Source organism: Pezoporus flaviventris, unplaced genomic scaffold, assembly GCF_033815535.1.
Source record: "Pezoporus flaviventris isolate CSIRO_AGI_PZ_B2104156 unplaced genomic scaffold, CSIRO_AGI_Pfla_v1 ptg000123l, whole genome shotgun sequence".
NCBI classification, from domain to species: domain Eukaryota; kingdom Metazoa; phylum Chordata; class Aves; order Psittaciformes; family Psittacidae; genus Pezoporus; species Pezoporus flaviventris.
This window is the reverse complement of record NW_026892671.1, coordinates 1500019-1524995: the sequence shown is the minus strand read 5'-3', so window position 1 is coordinate 1524995 and position 24977 is coordinate 1500019. Positions and strand designations below refer to the sequence as shown.

The 24977-nt window shown below is 47.2% G+C and overlaps 1 protein-coding gene and 1 pseudogene across 1 annotated transcript; both read right to left on the bottom strand.

Annotated features, from left to right (window-relative positions):
- Positions 1-2647: 2647 nt before the first annotated feature.
- On the bottom strand, positions 2648-3574 carry LOC133282482 (olfactory receptor 5G25-like). The gene has a single exon (XM_061478473.1). It carries the CDS (start codon positions 3572-3574, stop codon positions 2648-2650), a length of 927 nt encoding a protein of 308 aa, XP_061334457.1.
- A 20441-nt stretch (positions 3575-24015) lies between these two features.
- Positions 24016-24977, bottom strand: LOC133282406 (olfactory receptor 8U3-like; annotated as a pseudogene).

The following is a 24977-nucleotide window of genomic DNA, read 5'->3' as shown; positions in this document are numbered from 1 at the left end:
CAGAAGATCCAGCTGAAGTTGTCTACACCCACCTCAGGCAGGAGGATGAAGATAGTTGCTGTTTCCCATTGCTAATGGCTCACACACTCAATGGCCATCTCCTCATCCTCATTCTCCTCCTTCCCCTTGTGTAGTACTTACATAAGTAAGTTGCAGATACATAAAGAGTAGACATCTCAAACACACACTTTGCATCTAACACCACTGAAACCAGCCATTCTCAATACCACAGCTTGTCTAAACAAGGGCAAAACATCACCCATCCCACATCAAATACCCACATCTTATCACACACAGAAGCATGCTTTTCTCTGTGGTCTCTGCTTTACACACACATGCTGACACTGCAGGTGGCTAAATATTGATGACTTACATTAAAAGCCAAACATGAGAGTCTCTCCTTATCTATTTATGAGCCGAAGTCCAATTACACCAGATGAGACTCAGGCCAATGCAATCAGCAGAGCTCATTCAGATCTCTTCAGCTGGAGCAATGCTGGTGTCTGCCTTGCAGTGAGAGGCATGAACCCCACCAAATCTCCCTCAGCAATAAAGGGAGTTGATGGACACAGTAAACACATAGAGTTGACATGGTGCATTCAAATGTAAGGAGATAAGTGCTTGCCCAAGGATATAGGAGATGATTCCTAAATCCAATCACTAAGTACCCAAAGAAAAGGATGTAGCTCCTACCCAGCATTTGCTCAGCTGCCTTTAAACCAGATTTAACCACAATGAAAGCAGCTCCAGCTGAGAGTGGGGAGCTAAAGCCATTAGGAGCTCATCAGCAGGAATGCCAGAAACCAGGCACCTCATTGCCTGCTCATCATGACCCAGCAGGAAGATGCATTGCAATGCTGGCTGCTGCTTCTGCTTCCTAGAACCTCATGTGGTGTTTCTTCTGCTCTCCTGGTCAGATGATTACCCCATTGAAGGCAGTGGCAGCCCTTAGACACAGCAAACTACTGATTTGCTTAAACAAACACAACAAGGAGCAAAAAGCCTTTGGGTTTGAGAGCACCAGCTCCAATGTGAAGCCACAATGAGCAGAGCAATAGGGTTGTAGCCACAGACTTGTGTTTTAAGACACTAAGAGCTCATGTTCGTGTTTAAACACTTGGTGATGGTGAAGGAGAGAGCAGCTGGACATAAAGTCATTGAACATTGTTGTAGAAGGCACCACAGAGACCTTAATGTGGCTGCCACGTATCTGGTCTGAAGGCTGCTGGACAGCACCACAGCTCCTGTGCTCTGTTGTGATCAGGCTGCCATGGAGACCATGGCTTCTGCTGACGGCGAGGAGAAGCAAGACGCGACAACCCAATATGAGTGATAAGCAAACTTCTATTTTATTCGTGTCGCACATCGCTTATATCCTCATAGTGTTAATTATGCCTACTAGTCACAACAGCATTGGTTAGTTCTAAACGGTTTCATTTACATTCTCCTCCCACATCCGGTTTCTGTTTTCAAGGATCTTCCTCATTACATCAGCTGCAATTCAGTTCTCGGTACTTTCCCCAGAGCTCAAGGACAGTGTGTCCTTCAGCTTAAGTCACGTACATGTGAGGCCTACACTTTGCTTTGCTCGCACAAGGCCTCCAAGGATTCATGGCCTTGCTCTCGGAACCATTCTGCAACAGCTTCTATTGCTGCCAACAGGGGAATGGAAAGTAAAGGTGTGGTGCAGTGGATGGGGATTCCTTGAAAGTTTCTGCCCTTTGGTGTGGATTCATCACTATCACTTCTTAAAACGCTTTCAAAACGCATTCGGTCATAACAGAGGTCACACAAGTACCTTATTTCACTTAAATTCTTTGCTGTCTAAAATGAAATGAGGTCAATGGTGCTGGAAATCATTTTGTCCATCAAAACCTAATAATACTGACTGCATGGCATCACACTTATTTGCTATCATTTCTGTTTTTCTTGCTAAAGGTGTTTTTATCCTTTTCTTAAGGCCCTTAATGATTTAACAACACCGTTATGAAATGAAGTTTGATCCAGTGGAACGGTAGAATTCACAGTTTATTCTCATTTGCCAAGCAAAAGGGAGAGCAAAAAGAAAAGAGCTTTAAGTTCATGCACTCCAAGTGTTCCCTTGCCCTGTCAAGGCCACCCCTAACCCATGGCACTGAGGGCCTTGTCTATAGGGTTTGTGAACACTTGCAGGGCTGGTGACTGCAGCCCTGCCCTGGGCAGCCTGTTCCAATGCCTGAGCACCCTCTGGGGCAGGAATTATTCCTCAGCTCCATCTAAACATGACCTGGTGCAGCTTGAAGCCGTTTCCTCTTGTCCCATCCCTTGTTCCCTGGGAGCAGAGCCTAGCCCCCTCCTGGATCCATCCTCCTTTCAGGCAGGTGTAGGCAGCGATCAGGTCCCCCCTTTTCCTGAGATGAAGAGGAGAGCATGCTTGTAGTTGTCTACCTGTGTCTTCATTAGGTGAAATACAGTACAAATTAACTAATTAGGTGAAATTCACTACTAAATATAAATTTAGAGAGTGAAATTATTTGTATTCTCAATCATATCAACCAGTGCATTCTGCGTGCAGAAGACCCCCAACATGTTGTCCATACTTAACCAATACCTGAGCATCTACCCCACATCTCCATTCTGTCTGGCCTTAAGCTTGCACCATTCAAGATCATCTTATTTTTGTGAGCCTCCTCAAAGCCTCCTTCACCTCCTTATTCCTCAGGCTGTAGATCAAGGGGTTCAGCATGGGAGTCACCACGGTGTAGAGCACCACAGCCCATTTATCTGCTGCCCTTGAGCTGTCTGAGCTGGGGAATAAATACATAAAAAAGCATGCCCCATAGAAGACGCTGACAGTGGTGAGGTGGGAGGTGCAGGTGGAGAAGGCTTTGCGCTTGCCCTCGGCTGAATTGATGCTCAGAATGGTGGCGATGATGGCCACGTAGGAGAGCAGGATAATCAGGATGCTGGACACACCAAAGAGAGATGCTGCAGTGATCAGGATGGTGTGGCTGAGGGTGGTGTCAGAGGTGGAGAGCGAGATGAGAGGGGAAATGTCACAAAAGAAGAGGTCGATGGCGCTGGAGCTGCAGAAGGACAGGGTGGACATACTGATGGTCTGTCCCACGCCATTGGTCAGCCCCACGAGGTACGAGGCAGTCACCAGCTGGAAACAGCACTTTGGGGACATGACAAGGGGGTACAGCGGGGGATGGCAAATGGCCACATAACGGTCATAGGCCATTGCAGCCAGCAGGAAGCATTCAGTTATCCCAAAAAACTGAAAGAGGAAGACCTGAGCCACACACCCAGCATAAGCAATGCTCTTCTTCTCTGACATCAAGTCAACCAACATCTTGGGGGTGATGACAGTGGAAGAACAAAGGTCTACAAAGGCCAGATTGCCCAGGAAATAATACATGGGGGAGTGGAGGAGGTGGCTGGCCCTGATTAAGATGATGATGCCCAGGTTGCCCACAATGGTGACAAGGTAGGTGAGCAGGAAGAGCAGGAACAAGTAGACCTGAGACACCGAGTCCTCTGTGAACCCCACCAGGCTGAACTCGGTCACTTGGGTGCAATTGCTTTGTGCCATGGGTTGGATGGTGCTTTGTGTGTGAGCTCCTGGCTGGAGGTTTCTTCTCCAAGAGGCAGGGATGTCCCAGGTGGAAAAGCCTCTATGTGGTGGGAGCTGCTCAGAGACAGTCCTGCAGGATGGAAAGGGAGAGTTCAGGCACAGCTCAATGAGGAAGAGCTTGGTGAAATTCCTGTGCCAGCACAGGTAGAACAAAGGGGTGCTCAAGCAGTTAAATACCATGTCACAACACGGTGCCTGCTCCTCTGGCTGACCTTGAGATGTTGATCAATGACCCCTGTGGAAAGCAGTGGGAAGGTTGCACACCCATATAGCTTTACCTTAGTGCTGCACTTCATTGCCTGCGTTAATGCTGAGCCTGGGGCTTGGAGACCATCCGGATCAACCTGGAACACAGAGAAACGTTATGTTTTCACAGTGCACAGTTGATCCTTCATCCTCTCATGGGCATTTGCCAACCACCCGCTTCTTCCCTCTCTGCTTCGGTTTCTTCCTAACTAGAACGAATTCGTGACCTATGGAAAGTACAGGTTGGACAGGGCAACCTGCTCTAGTGGAAGGTGTCCCCGGCCATCACAGGGGCTTGGAACTGGGTGAGATTTAAGGTCTCTTCCAACACAAACCATACTATGATTCTATGTAACCTTACACAGTGGTTAATATCAGTTTCCCCTCCCTCCTGACACACTTTGTCAGATCTAAAACCTTTTATTGGTTCTTTAACTTGTTCCTTGAGTCTCCAATAGAAGTGGACAAACCCCAGAGCTCAGCAATCTCTTCTCAAACACGTTTTTGGGGAAAAAAGTCATCTTTTGGAGCTGCCTCATCTCAGCAATGGGGAGCACCCCGAATGTCCTGTACAGGAAAGCTTCTGGTACTCATCCAGGAAACATCTGTGGTCAGAGGAGAGGAAGTCTCCTGAGTGTGTTCTCCACCAGGGTGATCTCCAAACCTGCCTTCTCAGCAGCAGCATGGGGATCACACAGCACAAGCAGCTCCCTGGGAAGCCCAGAGCATCATCAAGAAGCCCAGGACCCTGCAGTAGGGCAGGAGATGAAGACAGGAGCTGCTGCTTGTTGGCAAGAGAGAACCACAGGAGAATGATGGGCTGAAAGATGCTGCCCCTCACTTACATCTCAGCTCTGTTTCTGCTGCCCTCCTGATGCTCTCGGAGATGGATGTGAAGATGAACGTGCCTGGAGCTGTGCAGGGAGCCTGGGAATGAACCAGCATCAGCAAACCCCCTTCCTATTTCAAGTGATGTGGGGATGTGGGGACTGTGAATCTCTTTGTGCCCCAGGAGGTGACAAAGCCCAAAGCAGGTCATTATGTCTTCTCTGTGTTGATTAGTTTGGAGAAGAAATATACCCAGAGGAGATGACCTCAGCTTGAGCAAGCAACAGGGCTTTGGGCTCCCTTAGAGCAAACCACAGAACAACCCAACCTTTCAAATCCACTTTTGGAGCATTTCTGAGGCAGTTACAGGTTCACAAGGGCCATGGTTGACATTATCATGGCAGGGAGATGAGGGGGATCTCGCTAATGGGAGCTGGTACCAGGGTCCATAAGCAATGTCAGGCGCCGCAGGCAATGAACCAGCTTTCCACCCATTTTCAATTCCTTGTACTCAAACCATAGCTCACAAGTTTGGCTGCAAATGAGCCAACAGAAGATCGTGGTGACCTTGCTAACGACGAGGTAAATGCTGTCCTCTACTTCTTGTCCATGCAAACATCAATGCTCACATCACCCAAGGCACTCAGGTTGGTCAGGAATGACTTGGCCTTGGTCCCTCTGTGCTGGCTGCTCATGGTCACCCTCCTGTCCTTCCTCTGCCTGGACAGGGCTTCCTGGGGAACTTGGTTCTTAATCCCATGGGGGACACAGGCACCCCCAGTCCTTGTGCTCTCCTTGATGATGACATTCACCTTCTTCCACCCATCGTGCTGGAAGCAAAAGAGACAAAGGAGAGCCTGAGGGAGCAGTGCCCAAAAGTGAAAGGAAGGAGATGGGGAGGAACAGTGAGGAGTGTGGTAAAGGACTGAAATGGGCAGCACCAGGGGAAAAAGGCCCTTCTGAAGGGTGCTTTAGGGTTGCCCCTGTCGCTGGTGGCTCTGATGGATGCTCCCAAGCCCATCACAGAACCCCAGAGAGGTTTGTGTTGGAAGGGACCTTAAAGCTCCTCCAGCTCCAACCTCTGCCACAGGCAGGGACCCCCTTTGCTAAAGCAGCTTGCTCCAAGCCCCTGTGTCCAACCTGCCCTTGAACACTGCCAGGGATGGGGCAGCCACAGCTTCTCTGGGCACCCTGTGCCAGCGCCTCAGCACCCTCCCAGGGAAGAGCTTCTGCCTAAGAGCTCATCTCAGTCTCCCCTCTGACAGGTTAAAGCCTTCATGGTGGTTATGGGGAACCTCCTTCTACAGCCAAACATGAAAGGAAAGTGTATGTAACACAGATTCCCACCAGAGATCAGCCAGATCCCCTGGCAGTGCACACTGGGAGCAAACCCCCACAATCTGGGCATCCTTTGGGGTTCCAACCCCTTCCAGAGCCACATCCTCCCCTTTCCTTCTCTCTCCAGCAGTAAAACCATTCATAGGAGCTGCAGGATGCGGTGCAATGCTGTGGATGAGCCCCCTCCACCCTCCTCTTATTGTCAACTCTGCCTCTCTCACCTCCTCATCTCCCTGCTCAATACCAGCCCTGCAGCCAGAGCAGGAGATGGATGGGGCAGAGCCTGCTCTGCAGGGCATGGGATATGTGTATGGATGTGATGGACATAAGGGGATGTGCACGGACATGGTCCCTCCTTGCTTTGCATCAGTCCTGGTCCCAAATGCTCTCACTGCTCACATAGCCCTCGTGGGCACCCTGCAGGACATGGAGGGCAGAGGCCCTCCTCTCCCTTATGATGGCCATAGGAAGGATTTAAGCACTGATTGCAAAGAAGTCAAAGCTGAGTCCCAGTTTGGATCCAGCTGCATGCAGAGCAGGGAGGGATTTCAGCCCTTGCCCAGTGCCTCCATCACCAGGGTACCACCAGGGGCAGAAACCATCAGCATCCATATGAGAATGTCCATTGTTTCCTGCAGAGCCCCAGCATCCTTCATCCTGCCCCATGGTGTGCAGTGAGGTGCTGGAGTTTGCAGTTTGAAGGGGACTATGGAGCAGCCCCTTTGCTCTCTGCCCCCTCCAGACTTTATCCCTCTGTCAGTGACCTCCCTGCACACATTCCTGGTCCCCAAGGTGACAGCTTCTCCCCATCCATCTCCTGCTGTCAGGCTGGGATTGAGCATGGAGATGGGAGGTGTGGGACAAGATGGTGAGGTTCCGGGTGGCAGCACAGAGACAGGACCAGCATTTGGAATGGGTGCAAGGGGACAGGGGACCACATTGCACATCTCTCTTCCCTATTCCAGAGCTGCAGAGGCTCTGCACGAGCAGCCACAACACTGTGGATGCTGCTGTGCTTTTTAATATGGCTGAGCTGGTGGTACCCAGAGGGGCTTTGACCAGGAGAGGGAGTCACAGCAACCCCTATTTCCCTTCAATCGGATGTGTGACATCACATCTTCCTTCCTTGTGATGAAACCAAGAGGAGAAGGAACATCAAACTTCATTTCAATTCACAGTTACCAGCTTTGAGGAAGAAATTAGCCACAGTTATCCCAGGCTTCTTTTCCTCACGTAAAACACCAATCAGCTTTATTGAGTTATAGCCTTGGTCACTGATAAATATCTGTTTTTCTTGCAAGATTCTTGACCTTGTCCCTCAGCTCCAATAAAATTCCTCACTCTTACCTGTGAGCTCTTTATTAAAGCTGCTGGGGTGGGAGGGAAGAGGAAGTGTAGTTTTACATTTGCTTGCTGAAAAAGAGTCAAAGAAAAGGTTTCAAAAGATTCATTGCATTCATTTGTGCCTTTCAAAGAGAAGAAGTTGGTGGGAATCAAGGTCTCAAGCTGCACCTTAAAATGTCAAGGGGAATCCCTCCCCAGGCTGCAGCTTCACAGGAGATTTCACTTCATGTAAGGAAGTGTAGAAAATATAATACCTAATGCAGATTGATGAACTGTGCTGAGACTACCCAGTGTTAAGGACAAACTGGGCATATCAAGTGGTCCTCCTATTCATTTTAAGTGGTGTTTTACACTCTTTTTAAGTGCCCTTTACTTAAATGGTGAGAGAAATGGAATTCCAGCTGGAGATAAGCACCCACATCCCATGTCCATGCCCAGCTCACACTAAAGCACACCAGGAAACACCAAGTGGTGGGTTGCACTTATAAATACAGCATGAGGCAAGTTTCCGTTGGTGAAAGACAATCCTGAACCCAGAATCAATGGTAACCGAGAGCTGCCTGGGTCAGAAAGAAGCAAAAAAATACTGGTGTGGGAAAATGTTTTTCCTTTACCTCTTGTGAGGGAGAATTAACTTCTATTTGGGAAGTACATGGGTCATGAACAGTGTCTTTTGTGTGCTCTGGAAAACAGTAGTGAGAGGTCTGTGGAAAAGTGACTTCTATCTGTGGTCAGTGAGGAAGCCAGAATTGATGTAATTACTTGCTGATGAGCTTGGCAGCACAGAGACTTTGATATCAGAGAGCTTCTTGAAAACCTTCACCACACCTTGGTTTTTTGCTTCTTTCTTGCATATTGTAGCTGAGACATGTAGAATATATACAAATAGAATCATAGAGCCACAGAGAACCCAAGTTTCACCTCAAGAGATCATCTGGTCCAAGCTTTAATGGGAAAGGGAGCCTAGATGAGAAGTGTCACGTGTAAGGCTCATCGCTGCTTGATGAATTACCCCACTCTGGTGTTCTTATCCCCTCTTTGGTTTAAGAAAAATTCCAAAGCAGAGACAACTGCAATACATAAAGGTTTACCTAGACTTGGTGCTACATTGCTAAGGGAGGTCTGGATTGCTATAGTCTTGTGTGTGGTGGATCCAACTCAGGGAACTCCCAAGAGGAACCTCAGTCTAAAGTACAGGGGAAGAACAGCTGTCAATTCCAGCAACAAGAAACAGGCTTGGGGTTCTGAAAACACATTTGATGACAAAAGCATCATTGCATGAGTCTGCTTCAATCTTTGCAGAGAAGGGATCTACAAAATTCAGAATCCCCTGGCTGTAGACACAAAATTCTCATATCAGGTAAATAACAGAGGTCCTGCCATAGAAGCCCAATATTATACTTGGTAAAACAGAATTAAATCTCTTAAATAGAGATGGGGGACAAATGGGCAGAGGGTGGGATGAAGCCGCAGCTGAGGCTGCTCAGGGGGATAAAAACCTATTAGTTCACCCTGGGACAATTCATCCCTGCCTAAAAATGCTCATTTCTCACCCTTGAATACAGTGGAAGCCCAGAGGCACCAGCTCAGCTGTTGGACATCTAGGCACTACATGTATATAACCCCACGGGGGCTGAAAAACTGGGCTCTCAGGTGTGCACAGAGAGGGACAGCAGCAAATCCAGAGATGGGGTCATTTGTGCATCAGTTTCCATTTGAGGACCCTCTGCAAGATCTGAAATGTCTCTAAACCCATTCTCATTCTGTTGCCAATGTCAAAGTGAAACCTTTGCATGGTCCACAAATATGTCAGAAGCATCATACAAGCTGCTCATCACTGCTGCCCTGTAGCTGTGCTCAGGGATGGCTCACTCATGCTATGTCTTTCAGATGCTCAAGCACCACAATGCCTTTCAGAGGTGATTTCACACCCTTTGCTTTCCCTTCTCTTTGTTTTCCTCTGGGAAAGCATGAGCACCCCTAGAGTCTTCCTCCCAGGAGAGCACATGCAACTGTATTTACAGCCCCAGCAACACAAGCTGGGCTCTTGGAGTCTGGCAGGAGCTCCCCTCTCTTCACATCAGGTGCTTATCAGAGCTGACGCTGGCGCGTGGATGTTCTCTGCTGTGTTGAGGATAAACCCTTGGCTCCCATCCTTGATGGCACAGGGAAGGCACAAGAGGTAACACTAACACAAAGCAGAGCCTCGCCTGCATTGAGGCAGTGGGCTTGCTTCTGCATGTCCTCAGGTCGTCTTTTTTCTGTCTTGGTCAGAAAACAGCCTTACCAACGTGGGTTTTCTTTATAAGAAGAGGGAGCAATGTCTGATGCAGGTTGTGTTTCTTTTATATAGGCAGCTAAAGCAAGATGCACTGATTTATTCAAGACTTAAATGAGGATGAATCTCATTCTGTTATAAAGAAATGAAACATTTCAGATTGTCAGCAGAATACAGTCACTAAGAAATCAGCCTTTGGAATCAACATGTTGTAATATCAATTCCATTTTAAAGGAAGCAACCTAATGCCTATGGGTTTAGGATGCTTCAGCATGCTGTAGCTCAGGAAGGTAGGTCTCATGAATTTACCAGTGTGAGTGTTATCTATTGTGAATAAGCTCAAATAGTTTGATAAATGTGGTTTGGTGAGTGAATGATAATCAAAAGCCAAGAGCAAATGTCCAGAGGTCATTCATCTGTAAGCTGTGATTTCACTGGGACTGGGACTTTCTCTTGCTCCACGCTTACGTGCGATCCTATGAGGTTCCTCTCAGGTGTCTTCTGACACAAATTTCCTTCAAACTGAAAGTGAATAAAGATCTGATTCTTTACTCAAACCTGAAAACACACGTGCTTGACTAAATGCAGAGTTTAATTTTTCCCAACATAGAAAAACAAAATTGCCATTAACTGCTTCAGGAAACTCCCAGTACTTTTCTGAATGCCTCATCTGAAAAATGTAAAATAGATACATTTTGGTTAGAAAATATATTGGAATATTTTAAAATGACACAGTTGAAATGGTCATTGATTGGAGTTAGATATGGTCCAAAAGCAAATCTCTGGTTTTGATCAATGTGATATTCTCTTGATTTTGCCTCAGCAGTTAACAACTGGTCATGGGAGGAAATCTCACACAGATTAAATTTATCCTTTTGGGAATTACAGACAGCCCATGTGCGCAGACCCCACTTTTTGCCTTGTTTCTTTTGATTTACATTGTGACACTCATAGGGAATGTTGGAATTATCTTGGTTCGGGTGTCTCCCAGCCTCCACAACCCCATGTACTTCTTCCTCACCCATTTTGCGTTTGTTGACATCTGCTGTTCCACAGTCATCTCCCCCAGGATGCTGGCAAACCTGTTATCAGAGGACATAACCATTTCTTTCACTGGCTGCATGATGCAGTTCCTCACCTTCGCTTTTTGCTACTATTGAGTGTCACCTCCTGGCCATGATGGCCTATGATCGGCACGTTGCTATCTGCCAGCCCCTGCTTTCTGTGACCATCATCTCCAGCCACGTTTACAGGCAGCTGGTAGCATCGTCCTACCTATTTGCCTTCCTCAGTGTCATCATCTGCACATGGTGCACGTTTGGAGGTTCCTTCTGTGGTCCCAACAGCATTGACCACTTTTTTTGTGATGTAGTCCCTGTGCTAAAGCTCGTGTGCTCCGACGCCCACAGCAGTGAGATGGCCATCTTTGCCTTTGTCACCATCAATGCGGTGATTGCAAGCGTGATCATTTTGCTCTCTTACAACTCTATTATCCGCACTGTGCTGAGGATGTGCTCAGCACAGAGCAGGGCCAGAGCCTTCCACACTTGTGCCTCCCATTTAATGGCTGTTGCCTTGCTCTTCAGGAGAGCATTCTTCATGTACCTACAACCTCCATCTAGTCACAGGAGCCTGGATAAGGTGGCCTCCATCTTCTACGCCGTGGTCAACCTCATGCTCAACCCATTCATCTACAGCCTGAGGAAGAGGGAGGTGAAGGGGGCTCTGGTGAGGTGCGGGAGAAGGTTCTTAAATGGCTGGCAACATGGAAGAGTTCTGTCATCGAGGACATGAACAATTCACCTCAAATGAGAAAGCCTATGGGGCACTAAAATAATGGCATTTTCCCAATTATTTCCATGATTCGATGCAAGTTCTTCTCCAGTTACTGCACAAAAGTCAATGACAGTATTGCATGAGAAATAGACTCCCCAAATCGCATCATCCTTCCTCTGAAGGAAACCAAGAGTAATGGAACCTCAAACTTGAATTCACTTCTCAGTCACTAGCTTGCATGAAGAAATTACCCTGAATTATCCCAGGCCTCTTTTCCTCACAGGAAACACCAATCAGCTTTATTCAGTTATAACTTTTGTCACTGATAAATATCTATTTTTCTTGCAAGATTCTTGACCTTTTCCCTCAGCTCCAATAAAATTCCTCACTCTTACCTGTGAGCTCTTTATTAAAGCTGCTGGGGTGGGAGGGAAGATGAAGTGTAGTTTTACATTTGCTTGCTGAAAAAGAGTCAGAGAAAAGGTTTCAAAAAATTCATTGCATTCGCTTGTGCCTTTCAAAGAGAAGAAGCTGGTCGGAATCAAGATCTCAAGATCCAGCTTTGAATATCATGGGGAATCCCTCCCCAGGCTGCAGCTTCACGATAGATTTCACTTTAAGGCAGAAACTGTAGACAATATCATTCATAATACAGGATAATGAACGGTGCTGAGGCTACCCAGTGTGAAGGACAATTTGGGCACATTAAGGGGTCATCCCATTCATTTTAAGGGGTGTTTTACATTCTTCTTAAGTGCCGTTTACTTAAATGTTGCTATCCATGGAATTCCAGCACGAGACAAGCACCTACATTCCATGCCCATGTTTAACTCTTGCTAGTGCACACCAGGAAATACCAAATAGTGTATTTCATATAGGAGTTAAGACAGTGGCTCATTTCCATAGATGAAAGACAATCCTGAACACAGAATCGATCCTAACCGAGAGCTGTCTGGGTCTCAGAGAAGCCAAAACACACCGACGGGGGAAAATATCTTTCCTTTACCTGCTGTGAGTGGGAATTAACTGATGTTGTGAACAGAACATGGATGGGGAACAATCTCTTCTGTGTGCTCTGGCAAACAGCAGCAAGAGATGAGATGTTGTCTGTTGTCTGTGGGAAAGTGGCTTCAACCTGTGATCAGTGAAGGAGGCAGAACTGATATAATCAGATGCTAAAAAGCTTGGCAGGACAGAGACCTTTGATACCATAGAATCATAACATCATAGGATAGTTAGGGTTGGAAAGGCCCTTAAGATCATCCATTTCCAGCCCCCCTGTCTTGGGCAACGACACCTCCCACTAAACCATGGCACCCAAGGCTCTGTCCAACCTGGTCTTGAACACCGCCAAGGATGGAGCATTCACAATTTCCCTGGGCAGCCCATTCCAGTGCCTCACCACCCTTACAGGAAAGAGCTTCTTCCTTAGATCCAATCTAAACTTCCCCTGTTAAAGTTTTAACTCATTACCCCTTGTCCTATCACTACAGTCCCCAGTGAATAGTCCCTCTGAGTTTCAAATGATGAAGATACTTGTATTTTGAAACATGTTTCTTACATGTATTAAGCTATCAGTGAAACTTGATTGAAAGACATTTTCCTATGCTGTTGCCATGATTTGTCATCCTTAACTGATACTTACCTGGTAGTCACAGTGGTTCAGTCATTTTATATACTCAGATTTCATTACTTAATTAAATGACTTCATTTCAAAATGCACTAAAGACAAAAAACTGGGGTTGTTTTTCCTGATCTGTATTCCCTTAAATGTTTCAATACATACTTTGCCCTCACAGGAGATTTTTAATTCAGTATTCCTGGTTTATCTCCAAACACTTTTGTTGTGACCACGTGGAAAGGTAACAGTGAAAAGGGGTTTTGGTGAGGGGATGAATGTTTAAAGAAGTAATCATAAATGGAAGTAAGAGGTGGGAAAATGCTTATAGAAGGGAAGTAAAATAAGTCAGCAGCAGGATAAAGCAGATGCAAACAGTCTTCAACCCTGCCCACTTCTTGCTGGCCTGAGTATCGTTGTAGTAGTAGCACTAGTACACTGTGATGTATCACACTGTCTCAATGCCACAAATAGCTCAAGGAATGAGGCAGAAATGACAAAACATTTCTAACAACGTTGAACTGGCCTTTCATGTACCTTTAATTGACTTAAAGGAACATTAAAGTTTGCTGCTGTTGTGTCAATTGATGCACACAAAACTCTCAGTGAGCCTCAAGTAAAATCATGAGTGTGACCACAGAAACCAGGTTTGGTGTTTGTACACTTGGCTTGTGCTGCTTTTCTGCCCCAGCCCTAAACTGAAGAGGACAAGAGCTGCACCACAGCATGCAGTGGCACAGAAATACCTGGGAATGACACACAGGGCACATTCCATGAGGAATCCTTCCAGGTTTTTCCTCTAAGAAGACTAAAAACGCACTGCAAAACCTCAAGCAACCTTCTGAAAGGTTATTCCTCAATGGCAGAAGGTTGGTGCTTTGTCCCAGCCATAGGGTTGGGTGGTCTGTTCTGGATTTCTGGGGATAAGGATGTTGGAGTGTTCTCAGAAGATGTTCATTTAAGGGAAGGTAAAAGCAGCTAGAAATAGAACCTAGAAATCTATATACAACATTTCTGGCTATTTCTGGTATGTTGGAAGCTCATAAATATGTAAAAAGTGCAAAATCTCACAGAGATATAAGTAACAATGTGGGGTTGCACCAGGCAAGTGGAGAGCAGCCACCCCAGTGGGAAGCACTAAACCCAAACCTGAAGTGCTGGGACCATCCAGAGATCATTTATTTGGGCATTTGCCTCCCCACCTCTTTTCCTCCCTCTACCTTGCTCTGGGGAGACCCCCCTGCCCCCTGCAGTCCTGATCCAGCTCTGGGGCAACAGCACAAGAAGGACGTGGAGTTGATGGAGAGAGGCCAGAGGAGGCCATGGAGATGCTGCGAGGGCTGGAGCAGCTCTGCTCTGGAGCCAGGCTGAGAGAGCTGGGCTGGGTCAGCCTGGACAAGAGAAGGCTCCTGAAGGGGAGACCTGAGAGCAGCTCCAGTGCCTGAAGGGGCTCCAGGAAAGCTGGAGAGGGGCTTGGGACAAGGGCCTGTAGGGACAGGCCAAGGGGAATGGCTTTAACCTGCCCGAGGGGAGACTGAGATGAGCTCTTAGGCAGAAGCTCTTCCCTGAGAGGGTGTTGAGATGCTGGCACAGGGTGCCCAGAGAAGCTGTGGCTGCCCCATCCCTGGCAGTGTTCAAGGGCAGGTTGGACACAGGGGCTTGGAGCAAGCTGCTCCAGTGGAAGGTGTTGGGGTTGGAGCTGGAGGAGCTTTAAGCTCCCTTCCAACCCAAACCAGTCTGGGATTCTATGAATCCCCTCAAATACTGCTAACAGCATTCTACTACCTACAGAACATGATGTCCAGTTCATTTCTTAGTCTCAGAGTTGTGAGGAGCAGCCTGCCATGCCTTCCTGACCTTGAGTGGGGAAAACCACGGAAATAATACCTGAGCTGGAGCAGATAACAGAAGTTAAGTGCACTGACTCTCTGTTAGACTCATCTGCCACACTGAGGGGAATATTTCTCTCTGTGCTGGAACCTGACTAGTAGTAGTAGTAGTGATAGGACAAAGGGTAATGGGTTAAAACTTAAACAGGGGAAGTTTAGGTTGGGTATAAGGAAGAAGTTCTTTACTGTGAGGGTGGTGAGGCACTGGAATGGGTTGCCCAGGGAAGTTGTGCATGCTCCATCCCTGGCAGTGTTCAAGGCCAGGTTGGACAGAGCCTTCGGTGACATGATTTAATGTGAGGTGTCCCTGCCCATGGCAGGGGGGTTGGAACTGGATGACCTTAAGGTCCTTTCCAACCCTAACTATTCTATGATTCTACTGACAGCAGTGTGCCAGCTCAGCCTATTTTTGCTGTCTAGGACGGGACTCTCTGCCCCACGCTGCCAGGGAAAGCTCCTGAGTCTCGGGTATCTCACTGAACAATTGTTGTGGGCAGCTGGGGATCCAGCAATGCTGTATCAGAGCTGGGGTGATGGATTCAGGGCTCCTGGGGCATCACACTCAGATGTGTTTAGTCTTTCTCATGGAGCAGTCCCTTTTTCTGCCTCCTTAATGAAATGTGATGACCAGTTTGCAAGTTCTTCACCTCTTCTCCAGTTTTCAAATGGTTCAAGATTGGGTTTGGGATTTTAAAAGAAAAGGTCTGATTTAGCCTCATGATTAAGAGATTTCTGAAGGCCTTTTGGATGTGTTTCTCTGCCTGTGAAGATTCACCAAGAACCACAGTTAGATGTTGCTTCAACTATCAAATCTTTATTGTTCTAATGTCCAACCTAACAGAGTACATGCAAGCCACATGGCATTGCTCTTCCCTATTTCACTCCATCTTTCCTCCTTCCCACAGGGATGCTGCCATGCAATACAGTAACAGGGCTGAAGGCAACCGCACCGCAGTGACCCACTTCATCCTCCTTGGCCTGACAAGCGAGCTTAAGCTCCAGACTCCTCTCTTTGTAATCTTCTTCATGATTTATCTCATCACTCTCACGGGCAACCTTGGGCTGATGGCAGTGATCAATGCACACCCCCATGTACTTCTTTCTCTGCAATCTCTCTATTGTCGATCTTTGATACTCCTCTGTCCTTGCTCCAAAGCTGCACGGTACGTGCTGTGGTTGAGCATTGGGAAGATGCTAAATCTCTGTGTGACCAGAACATCCCAGCATGGAGGCAGCAGAGCTGTGTCTGTCATCCTGCACCTTCCTTCCTACCACTGCAAACATCCAGCTCAGCCAAAGAGGTTTCACAGCACTGTGTGGGTTGGAGGGAGCTTAAAGGCCACCTATTTCTAACCTCCTTGCTGTGGGCTTCATCTCACATCTGGTTTAAGAGAAGTAGCAGCTGAGAGTAGGATTTTCCCCTATTGCCAAGGGTTTTAGTGTGATTGAATGTAATGACTTTAGGGAGAAGTATGTTTTATTTCCTATTTTCTTCTTGTGGCCTGCTGTAAGTGATATTTCCTCCCACCCAACTCTTCCCCAACACAACCTGTTAACTGAGAAGGTACCACTGAGGAATGCTGCAGAACTTCATGCTCTGCAAAGCAGAAATAACCAACTGCAACCTGTTAGAGACCTTTAGCAATAAGCTCTTTATGTAGCAAATAGAGACCTGGATGCATTGCAGGAGAGGGGGGAATCATCTGTTACTTCATGGTACTTTGCACATGGCTGCACCCAAGTTAATCCTGACGTTGTGTTTTTCATAGCTAAAAATAAAAGAGAGACTCCCAGCATCATTTCTGTTAGTTGGACATGGAAAACATGACTAAGCATACCCACTGTATGCTATACCGAGAATTATAACTTCTTTTTTCCCCCTCAGATGTAGGAGTTTGCATTTGGATGCCTGATGTAGAGTGAAACAAAATCTATCTGGAACACCCAGTTGAACAGGGGTCATTTTCCCTAAGAGACAGACACAGACAAGGAGGAGGAAATGTGTATAACACACACTTTCCGTTAGAGCTTGCCTTGTCCCTAGCTTGGACACCAGAGGGTCTTGCCTCTCAATAAGAGTTGTTTGTGCTGTTTGCATGATGCAAGTTGCCTCAAGGGAGCAGCCAGGACCAGTTATTCCCAATGGGAAGGTGAGCTGAGAGCTGAAAGTGGCCACAAAGCAGAGCACAGTCCCCTTGTGCCTGAGCACAGCAGCAGCTTCCACTGATAGCCCAGGGGAAACTAAGAATCAGGTTCATGGTTGTTACAGACCAGGAGCAAACCCAGTTACAGCACAGCCCTGGAAGTGGGCCCAGTGCCAGGACTGAGCTTAAATAGAGCCTGAGCCTATGGCAGAGGGTGTGTGAGAAGGACCCAAGTGACGTTGGCCATGGCGATTACTGTGGCTGCACTCCCTGATGTCTCAAGGAGAGGGGAACTGGGTTTTCCACCACCCAATGTCCTAAACACAGCGGCAGCTCTGCATTCACCCTCCTCTGATGTATTCCTGTGCGCAAAGGATGAAAAATGGAGCAGAAAGGAACAAAGAGCTCCTTTATTGTGTTAATGAGAATCACCCCTCCTCAGTTATGCAAAATCATGGAATCATGGAATGGTTTGGGTTGAAAAGGAGCTTAAAGCTCCTCCAGCTCCGACCCCAACACCTTCCACTAGAGCAGCTTGCTCCAAGCCCCGGTGTCCAACCTGGCCTTGAACACTGCCAGGGATGGGGCAGCCACAGCTTCTTTGGGCACCCTGTGCCAGCGCCTCAGCACCCTCACAGGGAAGAGCTTTTGCCTAAGAGCTCATCTCAATCTCCCCTCTGGCAGGTTAAAGCCATTCCCCTTGGCCTGTCCCTACAGGCCCTGATGAAGAGTCCCTCTCTTATTCTATCTGAATAAGTTGCTTCACATGTTGTGTTCTCTTTTCTTGAGGGAATTGTCCAAATGTCTTATTTTTCATGAAAACTCCATCAGAAACTTTGATTAAAAGCTTATAAAGTGAGCATTTCACTTCACACCAACTTAAATTAGATTTTGACTGGTTGCCATTGCATTCATTCATTATTCATCACAGTTCTTTGCAGAAGACCACGATTTCCAAAGGTGCTTATTTTAAACCACAAATTTATTCAGTTTGTCATTATGCAAGTACATGTTCTTCCAGTAATTGTACAGTTCATTAAACAGAAATGGTGTGTTTGGATTAAATGTTAAAAACCCTCCATCTACTGTTTTATTTAGAGCATCTTCCCCCTCAATAACGTGATGACATACAGAAGGGGAAGTGACATGGTCAAATCCACAAAGCACAGACCTGGTACTGAGCATCCAAAAAGGAAAAGATGTAAAGACCACACATCCCAGGAAGATTTTAGTTGGGACACACTTCTGGCCACATGCTAACCTATGTGTGCCTATCAGAGGTCCTTAGCACTGCTCCAGCTCACTTAGAAGGGATAAATGTATTGGATGCTCATATCAGGTATCACAGAGTCCCAGACTGGTTTATGTTGGAAGGGACCTAAAAGCTCTCAACTTCCAACCCCTGCCATGGGCAGGGACACCTTCCAGTAGAGCAGCTTGCACCAAGCCCCTGTGTCCAACCTGCCCTTGAACACTGCCAGGGATGGGACAGCCACAGCTTCTCTGGGCACCCTGTGGTGGCACCTCGGCACCCTCATAGTGAAGAATTCCTTCCTCACATCCAATCTGGATCCCCCTGTTTCAGTCTGAACTCACCACCCCTTGTCCTATCCCTACAGTCCCTGATGAAGAGTCCCTCTCCTGCATCCTTGTAGCCCCCTTCAGACACTGGAAGCTGCTCTGAGGTCTCCAAGCAGCTTCTCTTCTCCAGGCTCAACAGCCCCAGTGTTCTCAGCCTGGCCTGGCGCCATACGGGAGCTGCTCCAGCCCCTGAGCATCCTCGTGGCCTCCTCTGGACTTCCTCCAGCAGCTCCATGGCCTTCTTATGTTCCCTGCAGAGAAGGACTTGGGGGTGCTGGTCGATGAGAAAATGAACATGAGCCAGCAGTGTGTGCTTGCAGCCCAGAAACCAACTGTATCCTGGGCTGCATCCAATGGAGCGTGACCAGCAGATTGAAGGAGGTGATCCTGCCCATTTACTCTGCTCCTGTGACACTTCACCTGGAGCATTGTGTGCAGTTCTGGTGTCCTCAGCATAAAAAGGACATGGAACTGTTGGAACAAGTCCAGAGAATGGCCACGAGGATGATCAGGGACTGGAGCACCTCCTGTATGAAGACAGGCTGAGGAAGTTGGGGCTGTTCAGCCTGGAGAAGAGAAGGCTGCGTGGAGCCCTCAGAGCAGCTTCCAGTATCTGAAGGGGGCCTATAGGGACGCTGGGGAGGGACTCGTCATTAGGGACTATAACGATAGGACAAAGGATAAAGGGTTAAAACTTAAAGAGGGGAAGTTTAGGTTAGATATAAGGAAGAAATTCTTTCCTGTTAGGGTGGTGAGGCCCTGGAATGGGTTGCCCAGGGAGGTTGTGCATGTTCTATCCCTGGCAGTGTTCAAGACCAGGTTCGACAGAGCCTTGGGTGAGATGGGTTAGTGTGAGGTGTCTCTACGCATGGCAGGGGGGTTGAAACTAGGTGATCTTAAGGTCCTTTCCAACCCTAACTATTCTATGATTCTAGTATTCTATAGACACAAAAACTGTATCAGAACTGCTGGGGATACCAGGGCTGTATTGAACCTTGGTCCTTCGCTCAGATCTTCAAGCTCGCTTGGGATGAACAGTTATCAGCCAGGCAATGGAGAAAGTTGTCACTGCCTTACCTCAAACCTGAGCCTCCTTTTGTGGGAACTACTTTCATTTAGCACAATTTAAAAACAAAACACCATGGTGCTGTCTCAGTCCTGCTATTAAATAACTGATACTTATTTGGATGAATGATTGAAGACTCAGTCCACACTTAAAATCACCTGAAGCCTCATGAGGCTGGATGTAGGTGAGGATCGCGGGTGCGTAGAAGATGGTGATGGCAGCCAAGTGGGAGGCGCAGGTAGAGAAGACCTTCAGTCTCCTCATGGCCAAAGGGATCTGCAGGACAGTGTGGAGGATGTAGGTGTAGGACACCAGGATCATCAGGAGAGAGACCATGGCATTAAACACACTGTTGTAAACCTGCAAGACCTCATTTGTGCTTGTGTCTGAGCAGGAGAGCTGCAGGAGGGTGGGCAGCTCACAGAAGAAGTGGTTGATACTCCTGGCCTGACAGAAGGACAACCTCCCTGCCAGCGTGATGTGCACCAGGGAGGTGAGGAACCCGATGGTGTACACCAGCACCATCATGCCATAGCAACGCACCCTGGTCATGGTAGTGGTGTAGAGCAGGGGCTTGCACACAGCTGTGTATCGGTCGTAAGCCATTACCCCAAGGAGGAAGCACTCACAGACAGCCAGAGCCAAGAAAATATACATCTAGGCAAAGCAACCCCAAAAGGAGATGTGGCTTCTCCCCAGCAGGAAGGTCTCCAGAGCTTTTGGGATGATAGCGGAGGAAAGGCAAACATCCATGCAAGATAAGTGGCTCAGGAAGAAGTACATGGGGATGTGGAGGTGGGGGTCAGTGTTGATCAGCAGGATCATCATCAGGTTTCCCAGCACCGTTAAAACATAGAGGGATAAGAAGACTGTGAAGATGGTGGTTCGTAGCTCTGGGGCATCAGAGAAACCCAAGAGGATGAAGCCGGAGGGAACCGTGAGGTTTCCTGTATCTGTCATTTCAACAAGTTGATGGATTTGGATTGAAATGAAAGGAATCACTGAAATACATCCCTACAAGAGAAATAATGTGGAAGTTTAGTTGGAGTTTAATCCACAAAGTAAATGCAATAGAAAATGGTGTATTTGTCATGGTGTATTTCTTTCTGTAACTCAAGATCTGAAGTCAAAGAGGTGAAGGAGCTCATTACACGACTGGAAATTAAAAGAGAATAATTCTACAATGATTGATATACACATCACTAATGAAAGAGTGAGAAACATCATGTCTATCCAAACGTAATACAATAAAACCAAATAAGTACCTCACAAAATGTGGAAAACAGAAAAGATGTTGTATTTTCTTCACTGATTTCTGGGAATTTTAAAGATTATTTTTCTCCCTTTTTTTTTTTTGTATTTTTCAGAGTGGATCAGTGCTCTTCTGTAGCTTCATTACTTGTGCTGCATCCTTTTCAACACCACACAAAGCCATGTACTTGAAATTTGTTTTACGTTCTAAGTTTATCTGCTTTTGAAGAACCCCCACCCTGCATAATGTTAAGGGAAAGCAGTGGACTTGGCTCCAGCAGAGCTTTGCTGTGGTTGCAGTGAGCTACCTATGACCAACCCAAATATCCACCTAAGGGTTTAAAACACAAAATATGCCCTATATAAACCAAAATTTTAAGGCTTTAGCTTGGATATTCTCATGCTAAAATATTGCTAAATCAGTTGTAGATGGGGTCAGGAATGCTGGTGTTTTTGAAGCAAACCTACCCCATACTAGGACACTTTTATTCACACCATGGGTTATCATAGAATGGTTTGGGTTGAAAGGAAATTAAAGCTCACACAGCTCCAAACCCTGCCATGGGAAGGGACACCTTCCACTAGAGCAGCTTGCTCCAAGCCCCTGTGTCCAACCTGCCCTTGAACACTTCCAGGGATGGGGCAGCCACAGCTTCTCTGGGCACCCTGTGCTAGCGCCTCAGCACCCTCACAGGGAGGTATTTCTTCCTTATCTCCAACCTGAATTTCCCTGTTTCAGTTTAAACCCATCACCCCTTGCCCTATCAATACAGTCCCTGAAGAAGAGTGAAATTCAACATGTCATCAAGCATGGGAGAGGCAGCATGACCAGGGTCAAACTGGACCCACCACCCATCAAACCCTTTTGTACCTACTTGGTTAAAGAGGAAGGTGGTGGTGGATGCAGTGCCTGCAGCTTCTCCTGGAGACCATGCGATGGGTTGAAGGAGAGACGCCTGGGAGCAGGATGCTCCAGGCTGGCTGGTGGAGGGGTTTTATCTCACAGGAGGCATTACCTCAGAGGCTTGTGTTGTGCAAACTGCTCTCCCAAAGGACCCTCCTCCATCGGATAATTAGTTTGACTTGATCAGCAAAACAACCTCTCAATTCCTCTCTCCCCAAACTCCTTCTGGCTGCATCAACACCTCCAAGACCAGTTCTTCTGCAGAGACCTACCCAGGAAGACAGGCCCAGGACAGTTTGCTTTGTATTTCCCCATCTATCACATACCTCTTCCTTTCAGTGTTTCCCTGAGGAAGCCCTTTACATCCACAGAGATCATCTAATATTGCATTGAAGGGAGCTGAAAACAAGCACAACAAAGCATCCTCTGTGTGGATGGTTTGAGGTGCTCATGGGGATTAGTTTCCAAAAGGCAGCTTTATTTCCATATACTTCACTAGTGATTGTACAACACTTTGGTCAAAAGCACTGGCTCAAAACGTGGCTGCTTTGAGGATATATCAGGGTGAAGTCGTATTTCCCAGACTTCATCTGAAGAATCCTGAGTGCCGGTGTGTCCTGAATGCTTCTCCTACATGAAGAGATATTATAAAACCCTTGGTAGAAAAATTAACAGATAACCTTGTCCCAGACATTTAGAAAACACAAAGGATGGGGCAAACAGGGGAGAAAATCGAGCTATGAAAGTGTGGGGAAGGAAGAAGGAGAAGTACACAGGTGGCTTTAAACGTTTTCAATGCAAACCTTGTTTTCTGCTAGAAAGCAACAGACTGACAATCCAGGAGATGGACTGGAGGAGGGTAGAAAAGGATTTCTGAGTGGTTTTGAATGTCTTTCTTCCCCATTGGGTACTGGGCTAAAGCAAAGGCTTGTGAAGTGGGAAAATCAGTATAACAGAGAGAGAAATAACTCTCAATCAAATTCTGGAAAGAAGAAAAATATATAATTCAAAGATTATTTAAAGGAACTACATGAAGGCAAAAAAGGCCACTAAGAATGCCTGGGTGCACTTGTGCAGGGTGAATAATGCAGCTTGAAGTCCAGATGCAGACAGCTGGGTACTGCACTTGCTCCATCAGCTTTGTCAGGGGACCCAGGCCAGCAGAACCTTGGCTTTTCAGGGGGGAGGAGGACCCCAAATCCTCCCTCCTAACAGCACTCAGGTTTTTTACAACCCTACTTAAAATCACAGCAGAGCAGAGGCTCAGATATGACTTGTCCCCATTTCCCACAAGGGCTTTGACTTCAAGAGACTGACAGCTTTATTTCTTAGAATTGCAGCCTGGTTTGTGTTGGAAGGGAACTTAAAGCCCCTCCAGTTCCAACCCCTGCCACGGGCAGGGACACCTTGTACTAGGGAAGCTTGCTCCAAGCCCCTGTGTCCAACCTGGCCTTGAACACTGCCAGCGATGGGGCAGCCACAGCTTCTCTGGGCACCCAGTGCCAGTGCCTCAGCATCCTCCCAGGGAAGAGCTTCTGCCTAAGAGCTCACCTCAATATCCCCTCTGTCATTTCATGTGACCAAACCTTGTGGGCTGGAGTTGAAATACCTGGAAATATCAGTTAATATTTCCTTAAAACCAGAAATAACACCAGAAATCATTTGCTAATATAAGACATAAGCTTAGATACCCGCTGATTTGATGCCAGCAGGGCAAAGCCACCACCTACCTTCTCCCTTTTGCACTCTGAAGCCTGAAATAAAGTTTATTGCTAATTTTAATAACATTTAAATAATAAAATATATTAATTTCAAGTAATATTTAAGTAACAATCACTTTGGACAACAACTTTCTTTCCATTACACAGTCACTGTCAGGTCTCAGGCTGCAGCCAGAGAAAGTCCTGTCCATGCCAGCACAGAATGTAGCCTTGGTTTAAGGAGAAGCGTGTTTTCCGGCTGTCATGCTTCCAAGTATGTTTAGTCCCTTCTTTGTGAAGGTGCTATATCCACCCGTCCTTGAAGGTGCTATATCCAACCAGCCTCTTCAACGTGTAATATCCAGCCATCCCTGAAGGTGCAATACCCAGCCTGCTTGTTCTCACTAGGGCAGGGTAGCCCTCTCCTTTCAGCTGACTAGGAACCATGAATGGACAAAGAGCAGAGGACTTTACTTTTTGCTTTCCTCATGGCATTCTTCATATCTGCATTTCTTAGGCTGTCGATGAGTGGATTCAGTATGGGGACAGCCACAGAGTGCGTCATGGAGACCACCTCGTCATGCTTTGAGGACTGGCTGGAGCTGGGGCACAGGTACATGAAGAGGGAGCTGCCGTAGTACAAAGCAATGGAGATGAAGTGAGAGGCACAGGTGGAGAAAGCTTTGCGTTGACCAACCACAGACCGCATCCGCATGACAGTGGAAAGGACCGACAAGTAGGAGATGAGGATGAAGACCGTGGTGCTCAGTACCTTGAACCCCACCACGGCAGCAGCCATCACCTCGATGGCAGGGGTGTCAGAGGAGGAGAGGGCTAGCAGTGGTGGTCCATCACAGAAGAAGTGATTGATCGTCTTGGACCAACAGAACGGGAGACGAGATATGGAAACCGTGTGTATGGTAGAGCTGATCACGCCAGCTAAGTAGGCACCAGCCAACATCCCAATGCAAAGCCTCTGGGACATGACCATGGAGTACGAGAATGGTACAATGGGTTACAAATGCCCATATAGCGATTGTAAGCTATAGCAGCCAGCACGTAGCACTCGGTGGTGGCACAGGTTGCAAAGCAGAAGAGCTGAGTGGAACACCTAATGAAGGAAATCACCTTCTTCTCCACTAGAACTTGGAGCAAGGCTTGAGGGATGACGGCAGAGGACTAGCAGACATCCAGGAGAGACAAGTGGCTTAGGAAGAAGTATATGGGGGTGTGTAGGCAGGAATCCATTCTGATTAATGCAATTAATTGCAGGTTTCCTATGAAGGTAACCACAGAGATGGCAAGGAATAAGACAAAGCACATCACCCACAGGTCTTCCCTGTTTGTGAAGCCCAGGAGAATAAGCTCAGAGGGGGACGTATAATTATCTTCAACCAT